The 25,347-nt window shown below is 37.4% G+C and overlaps 1 protein-coding gene across 2 annotated transcripts; it reads left to right on the top strand.

The window, feature by feature from the left end:
- The first annotated feature begins 1,514 nt into the window (after nucleotides 1-1,514).
- On the top strand, nucleotides 1,515-23,594 carry LOC102235302 (carbohydrate sulfotransferase 11-like). Of its 2 annotated transcripts, none has more exons than XM_023344572.1 (4): nucleotides 1,515-2,016; nucleotides 19,559-19,635; nucleotides 20,486-20,650; nucleotides 21,411-23,594. In XM_023344572.1, exons 1-4 carry the CDS (start codon nucleotides 1,920-1,922, stop codon nucleotides 22,092-22,094), a joined length of 1,023 nt encoding a protein of 340 aa, XP_023200340.1. In that variant the 5' UTR covers nucleotides 1,515-1,919; the 3' UTR covers nucleotides 22,095-23,594. The 2 variants fall into 2 exon arrangements, with proteins under 2 accessions (XP_023200340.1, XP_014324938.2); XM_014469452.2 differs by having other exon boundaries at nucleotides 20,483-20,650; nucleotides 21,411-23,593.
- Nucleotides 23,595-25,347: the final 1,753 nt, after the last annotated feature.

Consider the following 25,347-nt stretch of genomic DNA (forward strand, 5'->3'; position numbering starts at 1 on the left):
CTCCATATCATCATACTAACAGGCCTACTGGCTTGGAAACATCAATTACATAACGTGTTTCAATTAGCGAATTGAGTACTCAACTCAATTAACATTTCAATAATCTTTTAATTAACTGAATATGACTGGGGCTGCATGATGGCACAGTTCGTAGGACTGTTTTATTGTGGCAAGAAGGTCCTGGGTTCAAATCCCTCTGCATAGAGTTTGCAGACGTTGTGTGTCTTTGTTCAAACTTGACAAATGTGTTATTCATTTATAAAGAATTCCAATGAAATACATTACAGTTTGTGGTTGTAATTTGACAGAATAGGAAAGAGTCCAAGGGGAGAAAATACTTTTTGTTAAAATACAGAACAACATACTTAAATTTTATTTGAGTGTCTATTTTGAAACATAGAAAACTCAAACTTCCAATATGGATGGCCACAAACCTCTGTTCCTGGACGCCGACTTTAACAAATTAGTTTTAGGTACAGTCAACATCTTTTCTTCTTTTGGTTGCTTTAATTCTGTTGTGCTTTTTGCAATTGATTTGTTGTTCAACTTGCCTTCTTGCATTTCTATCATGCAACTTCTTTATGTCACTTCAAGCATTTGTCTTTCGTCAATTCTGTATTGCTTAAAATGAACTCTGTCTTTGTGCTTTTGTTTTAAGGATATTTGATACATTTTTGTCATTTCAAACATCTTAAGTTGGCTTTCCAGAGAAAATCAGCCTGGATACAGTTTTAGAACCACAGGCCTGCATTCCACATGCTGTCTGAGCTAAAACTGGAAACTTTAGAGTGCAGTAATTTTGTCTTATATTTAACACGGAATTTGCAAGAAGCAAGAGGACAATGAGTCAATACATCAGTGCCTCACAACGAAACAACTGCTTTCAACAATTTGGAGTGATTCTAATTTAAATTGTGCTGAAAATAAAAGGTGTTGCCTGCTACGGTGTTGGAATCCACAGCAGGAAAGGATTTAAATAGCAAGATTTGTTGCCAAGTCTAGTTTTTGAATAATTTTTATTTCTCTTGAAAAAAATATGTATCTATATTAGTCTTGGTTCAAAGCCTATTGTTATTTCGAAGTCACTTGACTATCGCATATACGAAATAGTGACGGCTACAGACTTCTGTTTAGTAGGTAGAAGAGGTAATATTATGGAAGTAAATATTAATGCAGGAAGAGCCTGGCTAAGGTGCTGCCTTCAAGTTCTCCTAGTAGAGAAAGTTAGCGCAAAGAAAATACCGCTGAAAAACAGTGGCCGAGTCTGAATTCATCTTCATAAGTTCCTACTCAGGCGTCCAGTTGTGAACATATAATGTACTTTTATTATTCTTATGCTTAGAAACTATAGCGTACCAGAATGAAGATCCGCGCTGAGCCGAGTTTCTGTGCACCACCAGTTCCTGAATGCAGCTCAGATGATAGACGGGGGTGCGGGAAGAGTTGGTGGGTTGGTGTGACGTCACGCCACAGTGCCCCCTCCGTGTTAGGAGGAGAAGTTTGTGTTGCTTCGACAAACTTCAGACAGACACCATACTGTAGATGCGCGGAACACAGCTGACCGTTAACTCCTTTCCTGCCCCCTGTTTTCCGCTGGTATCAACTTTACATTATATCACCTTTCGTACAAGTTATTTTTTTTGGCTAGAAATAATAACGTTGGTTACAAATCCCGACCAAAGCTCGCTCTTGGAGCTGAATTTTACGCTCCGTTCACGGAACTTCAATTACATCTTGGTTCCGCGGGCCAACCGTCGCTTCTATGTTTTATTTCAGTTTTGTTTCCGGTAGTTAATACATGGAGACCGTCTGTTCCGTCGATTGCCTCGCATGTTCGCATCCTACGTCGATCGGTTTCGTATGAACCGTTGCGAGACAGCGACGTAGGGTCGGAGGCTCCGCGAGCGGAGCCAGACTTTATGATGGGGATGCCCAAGGGAGGACGTCTGTTCCTGGCGACGTGCCTCTGCTCGTTCTTCGTTCTTGTTCTTTACTTCCAGAGCATCACTAAACCAGGTAAGACGCCACGCATGTACACAGTCTTCTTGAACTTTCAGACTTTATAGAGATAAATTTCTATTAAAAATGTTCTACTTTTTTGTGTCCAGGTCACAATGCAGTTTTTTTTAAGTATAAAGCCCGTTTGTAGTGATTTTTTTCACCGTGTTCAGTCCTGGCAACTGAGGCAAACAGCTCAGTGGGTCTGGTTGCATTGCAGTGTTATTGTAGGCTTACTTTCTAAAAGTGAAGGATGGAACAACAACAACAAAACTAGAACTGTGTAGGAAATAAAAGATATTCTGAAAAAGTGTTTGTACCGACAGGCCGCTTTATTAGGTGCACCTGTTCAACTGCCAGTGAGTTAGTTGTTTGTATCTGAAAGCCTTGTTAATGTCAAAGGTCAAAAGATACACACACACACACACTGGTTTAAAGTGATACAGAAGCAGCAGTAGCGGAATTAAGCTCTCACTTGTTATGACCTAGTTATGTAGAACCTTCAAGCCAATTGGCTACAGTTGCAGCAGATCACACCTGGTGCGAAGTAAAGAGAAAAAGGTAAACCGGGGTTACAATTCTCACAGGTCTGCCAAGATGGGAAATAAACAGATTCCCATTTGGTCGGAATTCGGCATAAATCAGTGGCTAGTTTCTTGGCCGGTTTTGTTTCCATAGGTTCCAACCTAGCAACATTTGAATGCCACAGCATACCTGATTTTATATTGTTTCTGACCATAACTGTCCTATTGTAAACACAATGTACTTTTTTTTTGGATGACTATGTTCAAAAGAGCTTTAATAAGGTATGATGTGTTTTTTTTTTAGTGTCAGTTTTGCTTGTATTTTTCAGCAACAAATAGACAGACACTTTAGTATGGGTGTAAAACAGATGGTTTGATTGAAAGTGAATGAAATGATGTATGAATAGGCCCACTGTGAAGACTGGAATGTTTTCAGAACCCCCTCTCCGTTCCTCCTGAAGACCCCCTGCATTCCACACGGCTGTATCCCCTTTTCCTCTTCATGCTCTTCTGTTTGTGTCTCTGGCTGAACCCTCTTTCTGTAGAGCAAATGGTGGGTTGATGCTACAATTTCTGCAGGATTTTTAAAGGCAGGTAGCACGTGGCTCTTTGGACCTTTTTGGCCAATTGATGTTTTGAATAGAAATTTAATTACAAATTCTGGCTTAAGCAGTTTTTTCATGTAAATTGATATTCCATGGTAGAATCACTCTAAAAATACCTGTGGTATTATTTTAGATATATTTTTTCAGTTGTTAAGTTCAAAACTGTTTTTTTTTTTCAATTTCAACATCACATAGAAGGAAATGTATTCATCTTCTTTTTCGCAAAAGTTTTAAGGTTTCCTTTATTGTAAAATCTAAAAACAGAAATTAAATGTTGTTCTTTAAAATGACAACAAAGTTCCTGAAGTAGAAATTTGTCAAAAAATTTAAGTTCTCTACACTGTAAAACAAAATCCACTCACTCACTTTGACTCAGTCTAGCTTTCTTGTTGCTTTGACTCAGTTAAGTTGTACCAACTTTAACTGCCAAGTTCAAAACACTTAATGAAAACTATTGACATTTGTAAGTTTATTAAATAAAAATAGTCATTTACAAGAAATTTTTAAAAAGTTTCCCCAACTTACTTAGTTAAGTTTTTACATTACTACGTCACTTTGACATAACCTAAAATTTTACATTTTTATAACTCATTTCTAATTTAAGTCAACTTTGTAATGTTAATTTTTTTTCTTTAAAATGTTCATTCTTTGATGATAAATTATGTTAGTGAGTCTAAATGAGAGACACAGGGTTTTATGGACCATTATTTTTATTCAAATCAGAAACATTTTTAAAATTCATACAACAATAGCATGCTTTCTGTGTCTGCTGAGGTGTAACAGTTGATGGCAGAGAAGCAATTGACTGAGGAGAGAAAAACATTTTTTATTTTAATTGTTTTAAGGCATGCATGACGAAGAAACAAGAAGGAAGTGAAAGCAGGAGAGCAATGGAGAAGGTGATCAGCAGGTTCTGTGTTGAGTGTCTTTCTACGACAAATCAATTGGAAATGAAAATTTGATGTAAGAAAACAAAACACTCCACACCTGACCATTTCCCAAATCACTTTGGAGCTGTCGCAAACCTCCTTTTATTATTGCCAGACACCAAAACACTAACCAGACGCTGCTGACCCTACAAACAGCACACTTATAGCACTCTGTTGACTTACCTCCACACGCCCCGTCCTGACTGCCCGGCATGTTCGGACTCGTCTTTTTGCTAAGAGAGCCATACGTGAAGCCGGTCTGAGCCACATTAGACGGGACTAGTTCACAGGATGTCAACAAAGCACGGGTCTTTCTGTAATTACTGTTTATGCGCTCAAAGTGAGGCCAAAACCAACCGGTCATGTCTTGTTCGGTTCTGTGTTGCTGTGGCGATTTGTACCTTTTTAATTTCTCGCATCAGTTGATACATTACTGGCAAAAAGAGTCTGATGGCACTTACTGCCGTCCAAACAGTTCTTTGCTATACAGTTTGGAGCATGACAACTGTATCGCAGTTTAGAAGGGTTAGAAAATTATGAGGAATGGACAACACTTTTAGTTTGCCCTCTTTTTTGTGAACAACTAAAGAGAGGGCATAGGAATGGAGGGACTGAGTGTCTTCATTATTGCTGTAATAGTAAGAAATTTCGCTGGACAATAAATTGTACCAGAAGTTATCGTGATAATGTTGTTTTGAGGCCATTGTCAAATAATATAATGGTAACAGCATAATAATGCTTTGTCAAACACTTTGTCAAAGACCAAAAAACGTTAAATTCTAAAGAACATTTAACACTGCAACTAACACCTAAGGAGAATTTAGATAGACCAATGAACCTAAAAGTCATGTTTTGGGATTGTGGACAAAAACATCAAATAAAGTTAATTATGAAGTCTCTGTACAAAATTGTCCTTCAAAAAAGACTCATGACTTTTATCATCCAGTTTTTGGTAGAGAGAGAGAAAAGAAAAAAACAAGTAAATCATGAAAATGGAAATTATATTATCTTGTTTACGGTAATACCGGTTAATTTTGTTTATTAAAAAGCAGAACAGTTGCAGGAACATGAAAGCTAAAAACCAAAACACTAACATGCAGTCATTACTTCAGTGGAGATGTCGATGACCAGTGGAAGAACTGAACATTATCGAAGTTCCTTTTCAAAAGGAAGATTTTTTTTCATAGTAAAACAAGATTTGTAGTTTTCGATATAATGTTTGACTTTTTAAAATAAATATCTTGTAAAACTACTGTTCTGTTGAACCACAACAGTCTGTTTCATTTTTGTATTTAAGTATTTTTTAAACACATGGTAGCTGACTTCAAACTATTTTTTGGCCAGAATTAGTTTACATGTATATTTATTTTTTATTTTCTTTGACACACTAAATGTATTGTATAATTTTATACTGATATAAAAATATATATTTTTTAACTCTAGTTATTTTTATGTATTTTTTATTCATTTATTCAAGGTATTTAAAAAAATATAACATGATATTATATTTTTGTCAATATCTTCCACCCCTACTTTGTTGCCACAGTTGCACGTCATAAAAAAGTAAGAGCAAAAGTCTAGAAAAAGAACAGCTAAGTGTGATGAAAAATATAACTAATACTACTAGCAGTACGATAATAATGATATAATTTTACCTAACGGTTGTTTTGGAATTAAATTAAATTAATTTGACTAAGACAGAAGAGTTTGAAACAGCATGCTTTATGTTTTAAGATTGGATATCTACAGACCTCTTAAAAAAAGGGAAGTCCATTAATTACTGGAACTTTATCACATTATTTAAATTAATTACACAAAGATGGATGTTTGAAAGATGTCAATAAAAACACAATGAGTTTTTGTTAAAAAATGACATAATAGTGATATTTCAAAAATAATAATATAATAATTATAATTGTACATGCTTAGAGTGTTTTCACACCTGATAGTCTAGTGGTCTCGGTTCGATTGGGGACCATAATTGCATGTGTTACATTTTCAGCTGCCAAGGTTCGCTTTCACTCTGCACCATGTCAAACAATCAACCCTTTGAAAATCCTGTTCACCTTCTCGCCTGTGGTGGCACTGCACCAAAAATTACTTGGAAGGAAACGACATAAAAATCACAGAAGACATGAGCGCAATGAACTTTTTTATGAAATGCAAACAAAAATGGAGAGGCGTCACATTTTAGCAGTAGGATTTCTATTTTGTCCTTTGTCCTGGCAAAGGATCTGATCTAGCTTTCTTGGAGGATTAGCAACATGGTTCCCACTTTGAAGCATGGTGGTGGTCATGTTTCTTGATCACCACCAATCCCAATAAGATGGATTTTTGTCAAAGTGTAAAAATGTTCAATGGATTTTTCACAACTATATATGCAAAACCTCAAAAAATTTAAGAACATTTTATTGTCCATGAAGGTGGGATTTTTTCTTTTAGCTCTCCAACCATAAGAACACAAATATTTATACAATCACAATAACAACAATTACATAGAATAGAATAAAACATTTTGCATGCCATATGTAAATGTTGTGATTTAGGTTGGTTAAGAATGGTTATTGCACTTGGAATAAATTACCTAATTGCCAGCTTGACCCCATATCGCTTTCCTGATCTGAAAAGACAAAAAAGAAGATGGATACTATCTGCTGCAATATTCCTTGCCGTCTTCCATGTTCTTTCCGTAAACAAATGAGACGGACCTTTTGTGATTTCACCACTATTTTACCTGCCATTGAAACATTTCTTAAAAAGTTTGATGATTTGATAAAAAGTTAAAATACTCAACAATTGCCTTGTCTGCAAGCTCTAGAGATTGCGGAGTAACCCCAAGACCATTAGGTCGTCTTAAAAAATAGTTTTTAAGAAAAGGTATTGCAGTTTTTTTAAGTACTACTCTAGTTTTGGTTTAGAGGGTGGGTGTTTTGTTTCAAGTTACCACAACTTTATTTTACTGGACTCTTCATCTCAAAGAGGCCCAGACATTGTTCCTCCAGCTTAACAGTCCGTTTTACAGACTAAATATTCCATGAAATCTGTTAGTCTGTAACTTCAGAGCCAGAAATTTGAATTGTGGCATCTTAAAGCACGGAAAGCCAGTACTTTAGGTATTATTGCAATTTAATCAAAAGCATGGATCAGTGTTAACACTTTAAAAGGAAAGGCTTCGTATTATCATTTAGTCACCATCTTTCTGATCTGAAGCTAAAGCTTTAAAAGTTGAGTGATGCCTGATTGGGAAGCGAACAGCAACACCTGCTCAACACACCAGCCACATTGGCAGAACACTGGTGGTTGAGAACAGATGGAAACTTGCATTAACCTACATCCTCTACTTTTAGTCATTCTTCCAGATCGCGGTAAAAATCAGTTGCACATTTTGATTTGAAGCTACGAGGACAGACAAAGGCCAAGTCTGTCCTCGCTACCAACCGACATTTTGTCTGAGGCAGATAAGAAATGGCTTTCAGTAACCTTGCCCAACTGTTAAGAGAAACAGGAAAATGAGTGAAAGAAAAACGGTCCTGGCAGTTACTCACTGGATCCTGTGGTTTGTGTTGCATCATTGTACTGCTGTGCAGGAATTTCAAAAGAACTGCAACTTTGCTTCACTTTGTCAATGTTGGTTGGTCTTGCTTCTTCTGACTTGTTTTTTGGTGAATGACTTATTGTTATGGCAGCCTGCTCAAACAGTTAACGGCTATAGAAAATAAGATACATTTACCCCTTCAGTGACCTATTGGTATGCCAATTAGGGTGACAGGTAAGTCCAAGTAATAAAGTAATATTGTTCTGCTTTCATTGTCTAACATCCTGCTGCAACACTCCAGTGGCTTACAGGAAAGAAATACAATTCATGTCCAGCATGTGATTAGGAACTTCCAGTAATTGATATCACATGGATTTCTCCAGCAACGTCTAATATATAACTGAGTACATTCTTTTTCTGTTGACATGTAGTTATTAAACAGCTGTAGTGTAAAACCATTGAGCAGCTATGTATTAAGAAGTACAGGCTTGTAGTAGTAATAGGCTTGTATCTCTGCCAACATTATGGTAAAGATGGTATCTGATTAAGATTACTTTTGTGGTTAGTTTCTTTTTATCTCCAGTTGCTTTTAATGCCTTTAATGTTAGGAGAAGATTACATAAGAATTAGTAATGCCAGTTTTAATTAGACTTGACCATTTTTAAGCAATCATTGCCTCAGACAGAGAAGAAATGCAAGCATTAGCTTGGTTCCTCTTTCACTTGTGAAAGCAGTTAAGCACTTTGGGGGAATGCTCTGGATTGAACATAATTTAGTTTATGAGTGATAGATTCGTTTTGCAGCTGGAACATATGACACAGCACAAGGGTAATGTTGTTGTCAGACAGTTGCAGAAATATCTTACAGTCAGTCGAAACAGTGATGGAAACCAGACATGGATAATGACTTGTTGTACAGCAGGGGTGTCAAACTCCAGTCCTAAAGGGCCGGTGTCCTGCAACTTTTAGATGTGCTTCTGCTGCACCACACCTGAATAGAATAATTAGGTCATTAAGGCTCTGGAGAACTGATCTACACAAGGAGGAGGTAATTAAGCCATTTCATTCCAGTGTTTTGTAGCTGTGGCACATCTAAGAACTGCAGGACAGCGGCCCTTGAGGACTGGAGTTTGACACCTGTGTTGTACAGTTATTACCACAGGGTTCCTATGTAGTTTGAAAAAGTCTGGAATTGGATTTGAGTGTTTTCAAGGTGATACAGGAGCTTTACTGACCTTAAGTTCTGAGAAATCAGAATTGTATCTAGGGCTACAACTAACAATAATTTTAGTTATGGCTTACGTTGACAAATAATTTATTAATCAGATAAATGGCACAATCTTCAGATTGTTCAATTAGCGACTTAGATCTTTTTAGACAACATTAGAAATACATTAGAAGATGCAAATTGACCATTAAATTGTTGATTTGAATTAACAATTAGTTTACACTTAATCATTTGTATCAAAGGATACATCTGCAGAAAAAAAAGTACTTCTGGCATCAGCATGTGAAAAGCTCAGTACAGTGTAGGACTGAGCTGGTGATCAATTTTTGGATGAGTAAGTGGTTAATAATTGGATAATAGGAGGTAAAGGATTTTTCCTTTGTTTTATTACAGAAAAAAGCTAAAACTACAACACTTGAGGAGTCCTGGGTAGAGTATCATAAATGCAAAATGTTCATTTTTTTGTACAGTTTGGGCATTAATTACTGCACCAATGTTGTTCTCTCAGCAAATGACTGTCTGTATACTCCAGTTAACAATTACTCAGTTACTAAATTAGATGACGATAATTTCAGTAATTTATCCATCACAATTAATCCAATTAATTGTTTTCAGCCTTTGTTGTAACATTGGCTTCTATCATTAGAACAGCTAGCATGTAGCATTAGCATTTTGGAAATGTAAGTCAGAACAACAAAGCAACAACAAACTTTTGATTTAATTGACTATTTTTCAATACTTTATTGTTTATATTGATCTTACTTAAAAGCTACAACTAAATTTAGGGGATTTTTACAGTTTACAGTGTATTATAGGCCTGGTGGGCCACCAGCCTAAACATTGCTTACTTATTTAAGTTTTTTTAAATGTTTGCATTTTTTAATACTTTGTAGTTGGTGTTCAGATATTAATCTTTCAATAACACATAACTATCAAGTGATATTTTTAAATGTCCTGTCAACTTTAAACATTTTTTAACTGAAAAACACGACATGCCGCTGGATCAATGACTGGCCTGACATCCAATCACCGGGCTTATCAAGTGTTTTGGGGGAAACCCTGTTTTATATTCTTGTCTTTGTATCTAAATCAATGAACAATGTATTTTAACTGTTGTAATCAATATCCTGTCTGACTTTCGGTAGTGGAAAGACAAGTGTTTGTTTTTCAGTTTAGAAAGCAATAACATCATCTTATAGACAACGGAAAAAGCAGCCTTTTTAATAAAACCTTATAATTGAGATGGAAATCTTCTAACTCATTTTGTTTTGCTTAGCTGCAAAGTTATTATCTGGAATCTGTTTTCTATAAACTCAAAGCAGAAATGTTAATGCTGTGGTTTCCTGTCATAAGTCCTATCGTTATCTCTAAATTATTGCGTATTGCATGTTGTCTTAATATTGTTCAGACCTTACAATAGTAGAGATAAAGCATCCTGTTTTTTCCCCTCAGAGGTTCTATTTTATGCGGTTTCCCTGACTCAGCAGTGCCTCAGCACAGCATCCTTTCGGTGTATGAATGAGTCGCTGTCGACAGGATCTGAGTTCATTATAAAATAGTTGGGTGAAGTGTGGGAAGTTCTAAAAAATGGAAACATCAGAGGCAGGAAACTGCTGCACGGGGAAAACAAATGCTACATTTCTACGCATAAACGTGTTAAATAATATAAAAATGCAGCGTCGTTATTAACTTTCATCCAACCTGTTCGTCATTGGTACCACCGTTTCACATTTAAATGTGGAGGAAAACTTACTGCTGTTCCTCTATTGACTTTGGAAAACCATAACAAATGGTCTGACCGAGAAAGACGAGTTGCATCCAGACACCTTTTTAGGTGCTTGTCAGTTCCACAGTGGTTCTATCTGTTGCGGTTATTTCATAACTGCTGGTACGTCCACATCCACTGGTCAAATCTGAACCTCATTTAAAATAACAAGTAAACTGCCAGAGCTGGATGACAGACTTGTAATGGTTGTTTTTGCCAGCTGCTCTTCCTGTTCTGGGCTTTGATTTTTCTTGCCAGCATGATATCAAAACAAGTTCCTCTACTTCTGAAGACATGTTATTCCCTCTGGCTGTTATTTTACGATCTATTCAAGCATATGGGGTCAAACAAACCCGATCCGTCTTGTATACCATTTAGCCTGCTGCTGCTTGCCCCATTTTAAGTGAACAACTGTGAAAGCAAATTTCTTGTGCAGTATAAATAACATCAAACACAGAAGCGTCAAGCTATCCTCGTTGATGTTTTGTAAGCTTGAATCTAAACAATTTGGCTATGACTATTTCTGAGTGTGTGTTCTCAAACTCATAAGATTGTGGCTTCTTAGTCATAACATAACCATTGCCCCCCTTTATGCTGAACGTTGTGATCTCCTGGACTTGAAACCACAAAATGATGATCATGGTGGATTAGAAGACGTCATTAAACTGGAGGTTTAAGCCATTAAGTTGCTGTAAATCAAGAAAAACGCAGTAGAGGGCACAGTAACGTCACACATAGAGAGCGTACTCAGTATTTTCCCACCATAAAAAAGAAGAAGTGCTCAGTGTTTGTGGAAGTAAACATGGATGCTAATGGTAGAGCATGTCTTACAATGTTGAAGTCGTTGTCCGACCGGAGCAGCATATTAACAATTGGTCTTAACTACAAGGTTCATTTAAATTGCTCCAGAATGTGACCTGGCCATTCAGTCTCAGGTCACATTTGAAAAGATTTGACATGTACTGGATTTAGAACCATTGCAATTGGCCTGGGTTGCATAAAAAAAAAAAAAAATCAGGTCTGTGTTGTTCAGACCATCATGAAAAGATCAGATACAGGTCACATTATGGCAAAAATATCTGATTTGGGTCACTTCAGGCTGCAGTGTGAACGTAGCCTAAGCATCACCTCTCTGTGTAAAACTGACTGAACGTCTTTGCTATTTTATGGTCATCCTTTTCGTTCAAATAAATATTTCCACACTGGTCCAGTAATCTATTATCCTTGCGTCACACTGATGTGATTCCTGACTGTTTTATGCTTTTTTTGGTCTCCTGAATACCTTGTTGGAGACTCTATCACTGCACTCCCTCGGTTTACGGTAAATGTATTTCTCTCTGTGTGATTGGTGAATGACGCTGACTAGGACATTTTAGTAAACACCCACACACTCTGTTGGCTATGACGACTCGATTGACATGCCTATCATTCAAATTTTCCAGTCTGCTCCTGAGAAACTGCCAATATTTGACTGAAGTACTGAGCTCTAATGGCCCAGATTGCATCGGAAAGGATATTTTTCACATTGCTTTGACTCTTATTTCATTGCAACAGCGATTATTAGATAGAATGATCATTTATGAGGAGGTATAAGTTGATAAAAAAAATTAAATTTGAATTAGCATGTACGGTGCCATATTGCGCCAAAATGCCTAATTTGCAAGGTTTGTCTTGACTTGATTTGACAACTTACCAATTATCACCTCTCCAAAACATCAACGGCTCTCTGTTTTTGCATGAATCTTGGTACAAGTGGTCAGATATTGTGTGGTTTCCTAGATGTTATATAAAGCTGCTGATATCCTTCAATATTCACATCACAAAGTGCATTTTTTAGGTGGAAATGGTTGATTTTTTCTACCATTTTTCACTGTTCACTCTCTTCATCTACTGTGACTGAGTGTTGATTTTTAAACCTCTGGAGTGTTTTATCTTCATTTTGATACCAGAACAATTCAAATGAACCGTGTAGTTCCTGAAATATATCACATTTTTGTCATTTTACAGCTGATTTCTGAAAAAGAGGCCAGGACTCATTTGTACATTTTCTTTTAAACGGGGACTCAGAGAAAATGTGGTTCTGAGGCTTTCTGATTTCTTTTTCTTAAAACTTTTACCATAGTAAAAGCTTTAATTTCTTTATGAGCTACTTTTTGTGAAAGCAAGCAAGCAGATTTCTGTTCTGCATTTAAAACCTGACTTGCAACGTGTATTCATATTGGTCTGCTTACGCTGTTGTGCAATCATTAAATAAAAAAAAAAAATCTTAAAGGGAAGATGCAGTATTTGTCTCTGCCTTTTGCATTGTGAAGAAAAACAGGAAGTGTTGTTGTGTAGCAGGTCAGTTAAATGATGCTAAGCTTTAATATTTGTTGGGAGCAACTAGCCTATAACAAATGCACTGTGCACTCAAACAGCTGTCAAATTTCATTTAACTTAACACGTAAAAGTCGGTCATACTTTACTGAAAATCTCCCCTGAAAACAGTGAATGACTTCCAAATTTTACCACCCCGACTGCTTCTTATTAAGCTGTGTTTATACAGCTGCATATAATGCTGCTGCTAACAGGATGGGGCCCCACAAACCACTGGCAGGCTGTCTTCCCTCAGTGAAGCCATAATCCATCAAGGTGAAGTCTTTGAACGTTCCAGGGAAATTAGATTTGAAGCTGCTGATGTCGTTCACATATGATGTGAACGACATCATATCCTTTAAGATGAGTCTCTGTCAAACGACAAATGAACTGGTTTATGTAATGACACAGGAGCAGAGTTACTTATTTGACTCATCTATAAGAAGTGTTCAGTTGATCAAATGGGAGGGGGAAATAAAACAATGTTTGCTTTTGTTCTTCTAATTAGTGACATCAGAGCAAATTTTGTTCAATTTGAAAATACTTTATGCCCCATTTTCTCCGTCAGACACTTCCAGTGTTTTTTCACACTGAAATGAGCTTATTGAAGCTGTCATTACGTGGACATTCTTTCCAGTGCAGTTAAGTAAAAATGTCCATATTTGCTCTACTGATGACTCATTTGTTTGCGATCCGTATCTCTATTGAAGAGGAAATGCATTATTTTCATTTTATTTGAAGAAAGGAGAAGTCAGTTTAGATTAGTTAAGTGCTGTATGTTTATCCTGATATGTACAAGGCTTAATGGAGCCCTTCTTGTCTCGGAATGAAGCAGCATGACATCATATGATGGTTAGACTGTTGAACCACGCTTCCAGTTTCCACATGTACCCCTAAAAGCAGAGGGTTGGGGCGAGTGGTTAATAGGATTGAGGGCTCATCTGCAGGCAGTATTTTGTCACTTCCTTGCTGTGAAAGGAAGTGGTGGTTTTCTGGTGCATGTGACAAAACACATCAGACTGAAAGAGATGCGGTCTGTGATAATAACTATGTAGTAGTAGTCTGTCTGCTTTTTGCGTTAATACACTCAAAATGCAGAAAAAGTCCATAAATGTGTTAGATCAAATGAGATGCAATTTTTGTCTTTCACATACTAATTGAGTGGAATGTATACATGTGTATGTGTAAAAACTTGATTAACTCTTGTTTTTGTGGATTTGTTTGTAACTTCTGTTTTATGTTGCTTTCTGTCATTACAGTAAAAAAGTGTGATTATAAGGGAGACCTGGCAATAACAGGCAGCAGCATCATTTCAGTGATGACTACCTGGTTAAAACAAAGTTAAATAAATAAATAAAAAATCTGTCTCTGTATACATACACAACAACCTTATTATAATGAATGTTTGAGTCAAATCCTGTGTTGTGACTGAAATTTGTCATCAGCTGCCTTGCTGGTATTCAGTTAACTGAATACCAGCTTCATGCTTTGTTGTAAGGTGGTAAAACAAATAGCTTGTATTTCCTCTCTGCCACACACTTTGCAAATTATATTTTTCTGCTCCTGGTCTGAGTGTTCAACCCTCCCACAGTCCTAAGAGACAGAGTTGTTTAAACCCCACAAGTTTTTTACTCTGTGCTCGGTCCAGCAGAGTGACAATGTTCACTTTTACGAGTTTTTAGGTGTGTGTGTGTGTGTGATTTCGGGAAGACCGTCAGACTCTTATGTTGCCCCATGGCGCTTCCTGTGGCATTTGCCATGCTTCTCCTGAGCACGCTATGACGGTAAGGGTTAAGAAACAGGGTTCATTGAATCCAGCGAGCTTTACCCCGTGTGCGTCATGGTTTTCGCACTCCTCCTGAGTATTGCGCTAAGACCATTTGACGTTAAACCCAAACCAGGTCCAGATAAGTTACGTTTTTTGCCTTTTAATGACCTCTTCCCTTGCGCTCTCAGCCACGTTGCTTCCTGCTTGCTCTGTTTTGATGTCGGACGATTACATAATCAACAAGCATTACCGCTGTTAGCCAGTAGAGATTTCTATCGTAGGTCAAATTTATATCGTTTCTACTGTTACCATATATATCGTACATTCTTAATGACTAACTACACCATTAAATCATTAATCGAATGTACAATGAAGTTAAGAAATGTTTATTCAGATGTTTATATAATTTATTTAAGACCACTCATGCTATAGAAGCATGGATGCTTCAATAGCATTCGTGCAATATGTAACTTTCATTAAAAAAATATGTTTTTTTACATATTTGCTAAAACTGTCACCATGTCGTGATGGTATGTTAAGGGACAGATAATCTGCTAATAAATCGAACTCCTCCACCTCCTCCCTCTGCAGCTGTCTGAAGAAATGGACTGTTCCTGGCCACAACCAATTAGAGCCTGAAGGAGGGTCTTGATGCTGTCAATCAATCTCATGAAAGCGTTGCTAAATGTGCTAATGGCAGAGAAACAACTCATTGTTACATGTTCATCATTGTAACTAGCCATTCATGACAGACTCTGCTGACAGGAAGAAGCAGCAGGCCCTGGGCAGTGTGCACACAGACATGATTGACGTCGCTATGGCTCACCTCCTGGCTCTGATTGGTTGTTTGTAGTTAGCAGTGGGAGAAGGCAGAGGAGCTTGACTTGTTTTCTTTCTTTCCACAGATTATCTGCCTCATATTATAGTCATAACACGGTGTAAAAAAAAAAAATTACATACTACAGCTTTAAATCATTAAAATGATTAATTAGCCAATAATTCAATTTGTGTTCAACATTTCATGGTACATTTAATTAACAATGTAATGATGTAGTTATTTAATTCTGACCCTTTTGGGCCTCCATACTGTGCAGCCTTGTGATTCTTTCATATTATTTATATAAAATATAAATAAGGATTTTCTGATGTTTTAAGCTGGAATGTATTCAAAATTTTCTTCATTTTCACCTCCACAAATAAGGCTGCAGCCTAATGTAAAGCCTTACTGTCCTTTTCTTTATCACTGTTCATAAAGTATCTAAAGTATTGATTTATATATAGGCCTTAAAATTTATTAATTGCCCAGATTTAGATTTTGACTTTAAGCGATCACAAAAGAAAAGTTTTATCATAAAACAAAAGTTGTTTACTTTGGCATATTCTGCTTAACAAGTATGCTCTTATTTTGTAATTTCACCACTGATGAGCACTTCCACCTCATTCTAATGTGAAACCCTCATGCTTCGTGCTGTTTTGTTCTGAAAAGTCAGTGCAACATGGCAGAAAGAGGAGAGGAGAAGCAGCAGACAGGGATCAGAAACACATCGTAACACGGCTAATTTGTTCAATCACCTGAAGTTTGAACTTAGTGGTCTATGAACAGCTAATACAAGAACTGACAGGAAAATATGAAATATATTTAGCTTTGTTTCTTTCTGTTAAGTTGAAATTATTTTCCCATATGCATTGTTTTGACCGTTAGTAGTTCTTGTTTTATTGTTGTTCAGTTTGCAGCTTAGTTTTACAAAGTATTTTTAATGTTTTTTTTTTTTATTTACAGTTGATATTGTCTTTCCTACAGATTTTTGAAGAGCACTAAATTACTGATTTTACTTATTTCATTTGTACTTTTGAGTAAATAAATTGCTGGTGATGTTAGAAAAAAAATAGTTCAGGGACTTTTTACAAGTCAATATTGATCAAAACAAGTGATTATATATATTTTAACCCAATTAAACCCAAGAGATTCCACTCATTATTTTACATTTTTAAAACTTTACTCAAAGGTCTGAGCTCTTATGGCAAAGTCTTAATATGGAGTCTTGTAAAATCATTCAGTGGTTCTGGATTAATATCTAATGCTCTGTCCATTCAGGGGTTTCTTTCAGCAATCTTCCTTGCTTTTGCTCATGTCAGTGGTTTTCAGTAGATTTTACTCATTATTTTGGTTTCATTCAATTCCTTTAAAAAAAAAACATTTTTAAAGTTATTTAAAAAAAAAATGTTATTTTTTAATTGATTTTTTTTTAATGAAGAAAATTAATTGTGGTAATTTATGTCATCCAAGTATCTTCCTCTGTGAATCTGTCTGGCAGAGAGACAGACGTTGGAGTTGGGGATGTGATGCTTGCCCTGAATGACTGATGCATCCATGAACCTCCTTTTCAACTCCTCTTGTTCAAGTATACTGGTTCAACTATTATTTGAGCTTTTGAGAATGCAATCTGCCTTTTAAACAGTTGAAATTACAACAAATAAATCACAATGCATCTCAAGTAATGAACTGTGTCAGTTCATATTCTGTCATCATGTATTTAGGTGTTTATGCAAGCAGAGCCTCTGACCTACTTCCTGGCTTCCTGAGGAAGGGTCCTGAGTTTGCCCGAGGATTATTTGATGCCTGATTGGTTGTGTATGTAACCTGGATTTGTCAGTCTGATAAAGCAACTGTGAAACATGAACTGCAAGAATAAAGATGTGTACAAAATATTGTTTATGAACATTCAAAAGCTTCCATTAAAAATTTCTAAAGCTCAGAATAGTTCAGCAGCAGCGTGATGACTGTCTGTCTGTGTTTTGTGAAGGTATGTGAAACACTGCTGTTAAGGAAATTGAGGATTTTGATCTCGTTCAGAGTGCAGAAGCAGAGCGCTCTACAGTAGATCTGCTGCACATTTTGCTGCGTCACCGTTAGCGCTGTTCTTCCGCTTGTCAGGATTTTTTCTTCCTCTAACTTGAGGGAAGCAGTCATGATTTATATCTTGACTTTAAGCTGCAAATCATGTACTGCAGTCAGGCTTCTATTATCACAGGAATTCCAATTTAAAATGATAACCTAATACAAGTGTATGCCTTCTGACAGCAGTGAAACAAGCATGCCTTTAGAATGTAGTAAAGTCAGCAGGGAGCACAGCATGTGAGCCCCAGCTGGATTTTATACTTGTGTAATATACACAGCGTTTTTATTGCTTATATTGTTTCAGCATGAATATGTGGTATTTTCATCATAAAAAAAATAGTTCCTTCATGCTGCTGTGCCCTGAAGTTACTCTCACCCCCTACCTTCTCTTTGCCTTTTCCTCACGCTGTGTTTTTTATTTGATATCATTAGCATTGTAACAAATCCCTTTTCTTACTTGAAGTGCATTTTGATCTTTAAGATCAAGAACCGCCGAACCAATGGAAATGACACAGAGCGCAACTTCCTGCTTCACAAAATGTAAATAAAAATGGAGTGGCGTGAGACTTTAGTGGTTCTAGGATTTTGCTTTTTTAATTGGTAAAAGATCACGAGTTATTTATTTCAGTGTGTCACCAAGTATGCGTCTGCGGTCGTAAAAATGTCTGTGCGTGTCCGTCAGAGTCCGGACCTCTGAGAAGTGAAGTACACCTGAGTCTGTTGGAGGCAAAATTAAACTGCATCTGCACATATTACACAGCAAGCTTTTGCTAAGTAACCAAAGAGTTAGGTAAGGTAATGTTAGGTAAAGTCAGAAACCTTTTTCAGCTAGGCGGTGAGAGGTTGACCAGCTAACCTTACAAAAGGTTAGCTGGTCAACCAGCCAACCCGGTCAACCATCTATGAGGCTGATCAGCCTCATAGTTTAGAGGTTACCTCATAAGTAACCTCACAATGAGTGCCATGGATCCCCCAGAATGCCATGTGATTCTGGAACGGAGTTCAATGAATTGATCAAAATTCTCTCAGACTGTTCTTAGACCTTCTAATGAGCCATCATTTGATCCAGGTGCGTTAAACCAGGGAGAGAACTAAAACATGCAGGATGCCAGCCCTCCAGGACCCACTTTGGGCACCACTGGTGTAGGTGGTGTATACTACAAATATCGGTTGATGCATATACCTCTCATTCTATTGATACTATTAGAAGTGATTTGATACCTGTTTGGTTGTCCAAGTGTAAACCCATAGAGGTGTGCATTTGGCAGAATGCAGGGAATTTAGAATATAACCTCAATAAATAATCTTAATCCTGAGCTAGGTTGTGCAAAAAAAAAAATGTTCAGGCTTACTAATGTCTTCTACATGTGTGATATATTAAAAAAGACAGCATGTGACCAAAAGTCAAAAAATGTAATTAAAAATTGAGTTTTTGTTTGACATGAATTGAAATGTTCTCTCTTCTTGTCCTTTAGTTTTCTGAACTTCCTGTTTTCTGCAGTAGCTGTAAGAGCAGCTCTGTAAAACAAGTCTCCTCTATTGTTGGGTAAAAGGTTGGGCAAATGACTGTTAAACAGAAGAAGTCAGAGCACTGTTTTCTAAAGGCAAAGTTTGTTGGGAACAATCTGTTCCTATGGATTGTTTAAAGGAAGTAGAGAGGATTTCCCCCGTGAATAAATCAGAGCAGTGGAGTGGTGGAAAGTTGGCTTGGAATGAACTGGAAAATATGACACAGTGTAAAATGATTTAGGATTTTTCACAAGCACTTAGAGTAATGTGTTCATCTTAATAGGTACCCTGTCAATAAACCACTCTATTAAAATTTTCATTAAAAATGACTGGGGTGTTGAAATCATTCTGATGGATGCATTGGAACAGAGATTTTCTAAATGTTTTATTCAAAAGCTTTCCTTATATAAGATATTTATGAATCACTTTCTTGTTGTTCTATAGAACCGGCTTTGAAGACTAGCAGCAGACCTGGGAAAAGTAGAAGAAGTCCTTTGCAGACCCTTTACAAAGGAGACCAGGTGACAACAAACATACAACTTTCTCTGCATTTGTCATGAATGCAGCAACCACAAAACAACTACAGCTGCATCTCCAAAAATGTTGACATAGTCAGAAAGTTGCCTCAGTTTAAGACAAATCTTGAGCTTGACTTATTTAATATCACTTAAAATGACCAACCAGGAGCAAGTTGCATAACTAATTTGTACTGTATGCATTACAACTCTGTAAAAATAATAATAATAATCTTAATTGTCATTACAGAAACCATGTAATGAAAAAGCAAACTGCTAAGGGATATTTATAACAGAAAGTGTGTGATTCTCACACATACTTTAGCAATGTATTAATGTTTTAACAATTATACATCCTTTATGTAGAGCAACAATGCTCTACCACATGCAGACCACCAGCTCTTCCATACGGTTCTCCTAAAATGCCAGAACAAGACAAAAAATCAATAAGTATTTTGTGGCTGAAATTCCAGCTGGAACTGCTGCTGCTTCTAAACGCAATTGTTTTTAACTTTTTTTTTGCAATTAAAGTCACTGATTTTTAGATATATTTGCAAAGAATTTTGCAATATTTTTTCCTCCTCCAAAATCTACATATAGAAGAAATTAAATAGCAAGCATATTGGACAAAAACTATTATCTTGAAAAACCAAGAATTTAATTAGTAATGGGAATATACAGTTCTGTCCTTCACTAATAAAAATGATAACGACAGAAAAAAAATCAGTCTATTTCTATCAGTGAAGTGTTAAACGACGAGGCCTTGATGGGTAGCGTTCTTCCCATTGCTTCTGTTTAAAAGGCGTTTATGTTTTTGGTCCTCCTCTCACTCGACCTGCTTCGTCCTCATCAGAAGCAGCTGAAGCTGTCGGCAGCTCAGAAGTCCCTTCAAGGCCGCAGGAAGGTGTTGGAGCAGGCATGTCTGAGCCACACGAAGAAGCGCCGGGTGCTTTCGCCAGAGGATCTCAAACACCTCATTGTGGACGACAAACATGGCCTTATTTACTGCTACGTACCCAAGGTTGGTTTCTGTAGCATAAATCCTACGTTTGTGGGGTTGGGGAGAGTTGATAATCAAGGACCAAAGAGGCTTGAAGGCAGTATTGCTTTCTACTTCTTTTTTTTCTGTTGTAATAATTAGAAGAAGTATGTTCTTCTAAAACTGTAGCTATTAGCACTACAGTAACTTCCTTTATCTTCAGTTTCTGTTTATTAGATGCTGAATGGAACAGTTTTTAAAAAGTTAAGTGAATACTGAGTAGAAGAAGCACAGTGAGTCGTCAACTTGAAGAGAAAGTAAGAATGAGTGAAACCAAGCGACACCCAAATATTTTCACACCCTTATAATCTCTTCAAAACTTTAAACTTCTGTATCTCATTGGAGATTTTATTTGATAAACCACATCGCATTTGTTTTGGTTGTGTTTACCCAGAATGCCCTGTAATATAGTCCGTTTCCTGCCTTTGGAGCAGTCTCCGGTTCACTTGCTGCTGAAATGCATTCGAACCACATCAGAGTTCACTTTAGCCGAACACAGAGCTAGGTTTTTAGACAGAATAGAGTTTGCTGTTTTGTTCCACATCAGAGTTTGATTGCACATTCACTCCTCCACAAACAAACTGAAGTTTCTAGTCAAACAAACTAGAGTTTGATTAAAGTAGACTAAACAGGGCTGGTGTGAATGCTCCCTTAGAAGTCTCTAGAACTTTAAAACTGCCTAACTAAAGTGTATTGATTGCGTCTCACTGCCCTCTGTTTGTCTCTGTCGGTTGACCTCCAGGTAGCCTGCACCAACTGGAAGCGTGTGCTGATGGTCCTCTCCAGCAATGGCCGTTACTCTGACCCCCTCGCCATCCCTGCTAACGAGGCCCATGTGGCAGGTAACCTCCGCACGCTCTCTGACTTCTCCGTGACGGAGATAAACCAGCGCCTCCGCAGTTACCTCAAGTTCATTTTTGTACGGGAGCCCTTTGAGCGCCTAGTTTCAGCCTACCGCAACAAGTTCACACGTAACTACAACACCGCCTTCCACAAGCGCTACGGAACCAAGATCATCCGCCGGCACCGGGCCAACCCTCAACCGGAAGCCCTGGAGAAAGGAAACGACGTCTCCTTCCGAGAGTTCATCCAGTATCTGGTGGACCCCCAGACACAGCGGGAGGAGCCTTTCAACGAGCACTGGGAGCGGGTGCACTCCCTCTGCCACCCATGTCTGATCCACTACGACGTGGTGGGGAAGTACGAAACTCTGGAGCCTGATGCTCACGCCGTGCTAAGGCTAGCGGGGGTGGAGGGTAAAGTTCAGTTCCCAACGTCTAGCAAGAGCACCAGGACCGATGGCAACATGGCAGCACGCTTCTTTAAGCACATCAGCCCCTTTTATCAGAAGAAACTGTTCAATCTCTACCGCATGGACTTCTTACTCTTTAACTACACCACACCGGAGTATCTGAGGACTCGATGACTAACAGAGACGAGAGGATCCCACGTTCCATCCACACTTCAGAGTGATGATTAGTTCCTGTTGAAACGACTGATTCCTATCTACAGACCCCCTAAAGGCACATAGAAGAAATAAAGAAACATTGTCATGTGTACAAGATACTTTATCTTTATTTCTTCTATGTCCCTTTAGGGCCTCTGTAGATTCCTACCTATTGGCGGAAACAAACTCCAGTCTCTCAGACAGACAGTTTCCAGACTGATGTAGGTGAATCACGAACTCTTACAAAGAAGTTGCTATTTTTTTGTGACTGTTTGATTTGACTCCAGTTGTCATTGAGCCGGTGAAAAGCGCCTCACCAGTGTTCCTGCTGTGCCCACTACAGTGATAATCCTCTTGTAGTTTTCCTCTTCTAGGAGAATCAATGAGCCATAAATGAAAGCCAGTGTTTTCCAGAGGAGCCGGTTCTCCTCTTTAGCTGGCGATTGTGCTGAGTGTGAAGTTTTCCTCGGATTGTTTCCGAGCCGTTACGGAAAGCCTTAATTTATGTACGTATGTCAGCACAGAGTATTTATTGTCGTGTGAAGCGAGGTGTGAAAATAATTTAAATAAAAGAACAAGAGGTTGTTTTTTGTTTTTTTTACCGAATGTTAGAGATCAGATTAAGAAAATGTTTTGGGCATCTGATAGTCTTCTTCAGTTCAGTGAAACTCTCTACCCAGCATCTTTCCCTGCCCGTATTTAGCTCTGGGACTCTGGAGCTGAACAAACAAGCGCATAGCTGTGGTCACGGCGGGGTCCGGCCCAGCGCTCCCCCGGTCAGAGCCGCCCTTGTTAGAGGCAGCATCGGCAGACGAAGCGTTAAATCCACCTACAGCCCTCTGCACTGCAGCGCCTTGTTTCAGCAAAAACGCCTTGGAATTTCTGGAGGAATAATTTGGAGCTTACTATAGGAAAACAGCTTCTTAATGGACTTTACTGTCTTCTGCACCCAAAAGAGGAAACTTTGACACATTTTGTGGCTTTTTCTGGGTCTGTAGGTTGGATTTTACTGCACATTAAAAAAGAAAAGAGTCTAAGTGTTTAACAAGTACAGTCATCTGTCGTTGAGTTGCATTGTGGGTAGTGTAGGCACAAAGAATCTGGAGATTTTTGTTCTTTCTTTCTTCAGCTGCTGGACCTCAACTTTACCTTTAAGAAAAGTGTTATTTTTGTATCATTTGTTCTGAAAAACAATTAAAGAACTGAAAGGTCTACTGTGTAGGATGATGTCCTGTCTGTGCACAAGTGCAGGAAGTTAAAAATGTTAAAGCATTTCAGTTTTTCTGTGCTGTTACAGCAACACATACAGTAGATGTTGCCATAAGAGGAAGTGAGAGATCAGCGTTGCTATCAGTGTTGTTCTGTTGCTGCTTTTAGAACCAGCTCCTGACAGAGAATCTCCTTGATGCAACTCCCCTTAAAACTGCTGGCAACTTTCTGTAGTGTAGACAGTCCCTCCAGGATTTAACTTTTTTTTTTTTTTTTTTTTTTGCAGTCACTGATTTTGTAGTTCTACTTAAGAAATATTTGCAAATTTCTTCCAAAATCTAAATATAGAAGAAAAAAATAGTTTTTTTCTTTTAATAACATAAATAGCTTGATTTTTGTTATTCGCCACATCGATCACAGTCAGAAACCGACTTCAGTAAGGCTGTGGCAGCAGTGTAGTAGAAGTAAGAAATACTGCCACCTGCAGGTGGGAGTTAGCATCACTTAAACTCAATGTTTTTGACCATTTTTACAAAAAAAAAAATTGCAACAAACTCACAATTACGCATTGGTGTCATTAACAGCCAAATTCAGTGCAGCAGGTTTGCTTTTGAGTAAAATTCACAGGATAGAGGTGAAAAAATCAAAACACCTGGTTATTTAAAGACAAACATTTCTGTTGCTGCCAACATTTTTAATTGTAGGAAGATTTTACGTTGCCTGTCATAATTTTGCCCAAATTGAAAATAGAAAGTATCTGTCTTGTTTGTGAAAGTCAGTTGACAGTGTCTGTTCTCATCATTTCCCCACATTAATATTAAAACAAGTAGCAAATAATTAAGTTTATAAATGTCAGTGTTTTTGTTGTCGGGTCTTAAATTAGGCAGAATAAAAGTCAATTTTACTCTGCAGTATGAGGAGCTGTTTCATTCAAAATGAAATACTATTAATTAATAGCAGTATTAATTAACAATTAATACAATTAATAAATACTCCACCAAAGAAATAAATATTTCCATGGAACAAAAACATAATAGATATTTTAAAGAATATGTATTTTTAATGGGGAGCGTTTTTGTCAATCAAGTTTTATTTATTTCATAATTGTGTTTTATTCTGTAGTACTTTATGTGAAGTCACTGTGAACAGAGAAAACTCCGCCTCCTAATTTGAAAATATGAGCATTAGATAAAAAGAGCCTGAAATATAAGTCCATGAAATACATAAAGTAGCTTTATAAAATAAAACCATCAGAAAAAAGCACTATGATTAATAAGTAAATCCCAAAGTTCATAAATCTTGAAATAAATACACACGTAATAAAATAAGCTACCTATTTTACAAAAATTAATCACAATATTTAGCTGATGGAATATTTATTAATTATTCAATAACAGTATTTATTTATTTCATTTTGAATGAAACAGCTCTCCATAAACTTAACAAATTACAATCATTTTTATTAAGAACGTCAGTGACTGTAGCATGGTAACGGTCCAATCAACACTCAGCATACATCCCATAATGTCAACCATGACTGACATCGCTAAGATCCTCCCCTCCTTTTTTGAGCCTGGTTGTTTCAGGGAGACAGGGAGAAGTGTATTTCTGCAGATGGCAGTTGGACTGCCACCTGCAATCCAACTGCAGTTTGCTGTCACGTAAACACTGACAGCAAATAAAAAGTGTCTCACTCAGATTCAAACAGACTCATCTTGGCGTTTAAATGTCTTCCGGTGTGTTTTTGTTCTTTTTATATTCTATTCAAATGTTCTGTGATGCACATCGTGAGGTTTGGTTATCATTAGACTTGAAAAGTCTGAAATTTACACAACTTGGAGGAGGCAGACCTTAAAGTGTTAGAGGGTGTGTGTGTGTGGGGGGGGGGGGGCGTTGTGGGTGTGTGTGTGTGTTTTAACTTGGGAACACTGAGGAATTCCCCAGAGGGAGTAAGAGGAGAGAAGAATGTTCGGGTTTCCCTCCTGAACCGTTTCAGTATTACATGGTGATGCTCAGTTAATGT

The sequence above is a fragment of the Xiphophorus maculatus genome, chromosome 1 (assembly GCF_002775205.1).
Source record: "Xiphophorus maculatus strain JP 163 A chromosome 1, X_maculatus-5.0-male, whole genome shotgun sequence".
Taxonomy (NCBI): domain Eukaryota; kingdom Metazoa; phylum Chordata; class Actinopteri; order Cyprinodontiformes; family Poeciliidae; genus Xiphophorus; species Xiphophorus maculatus.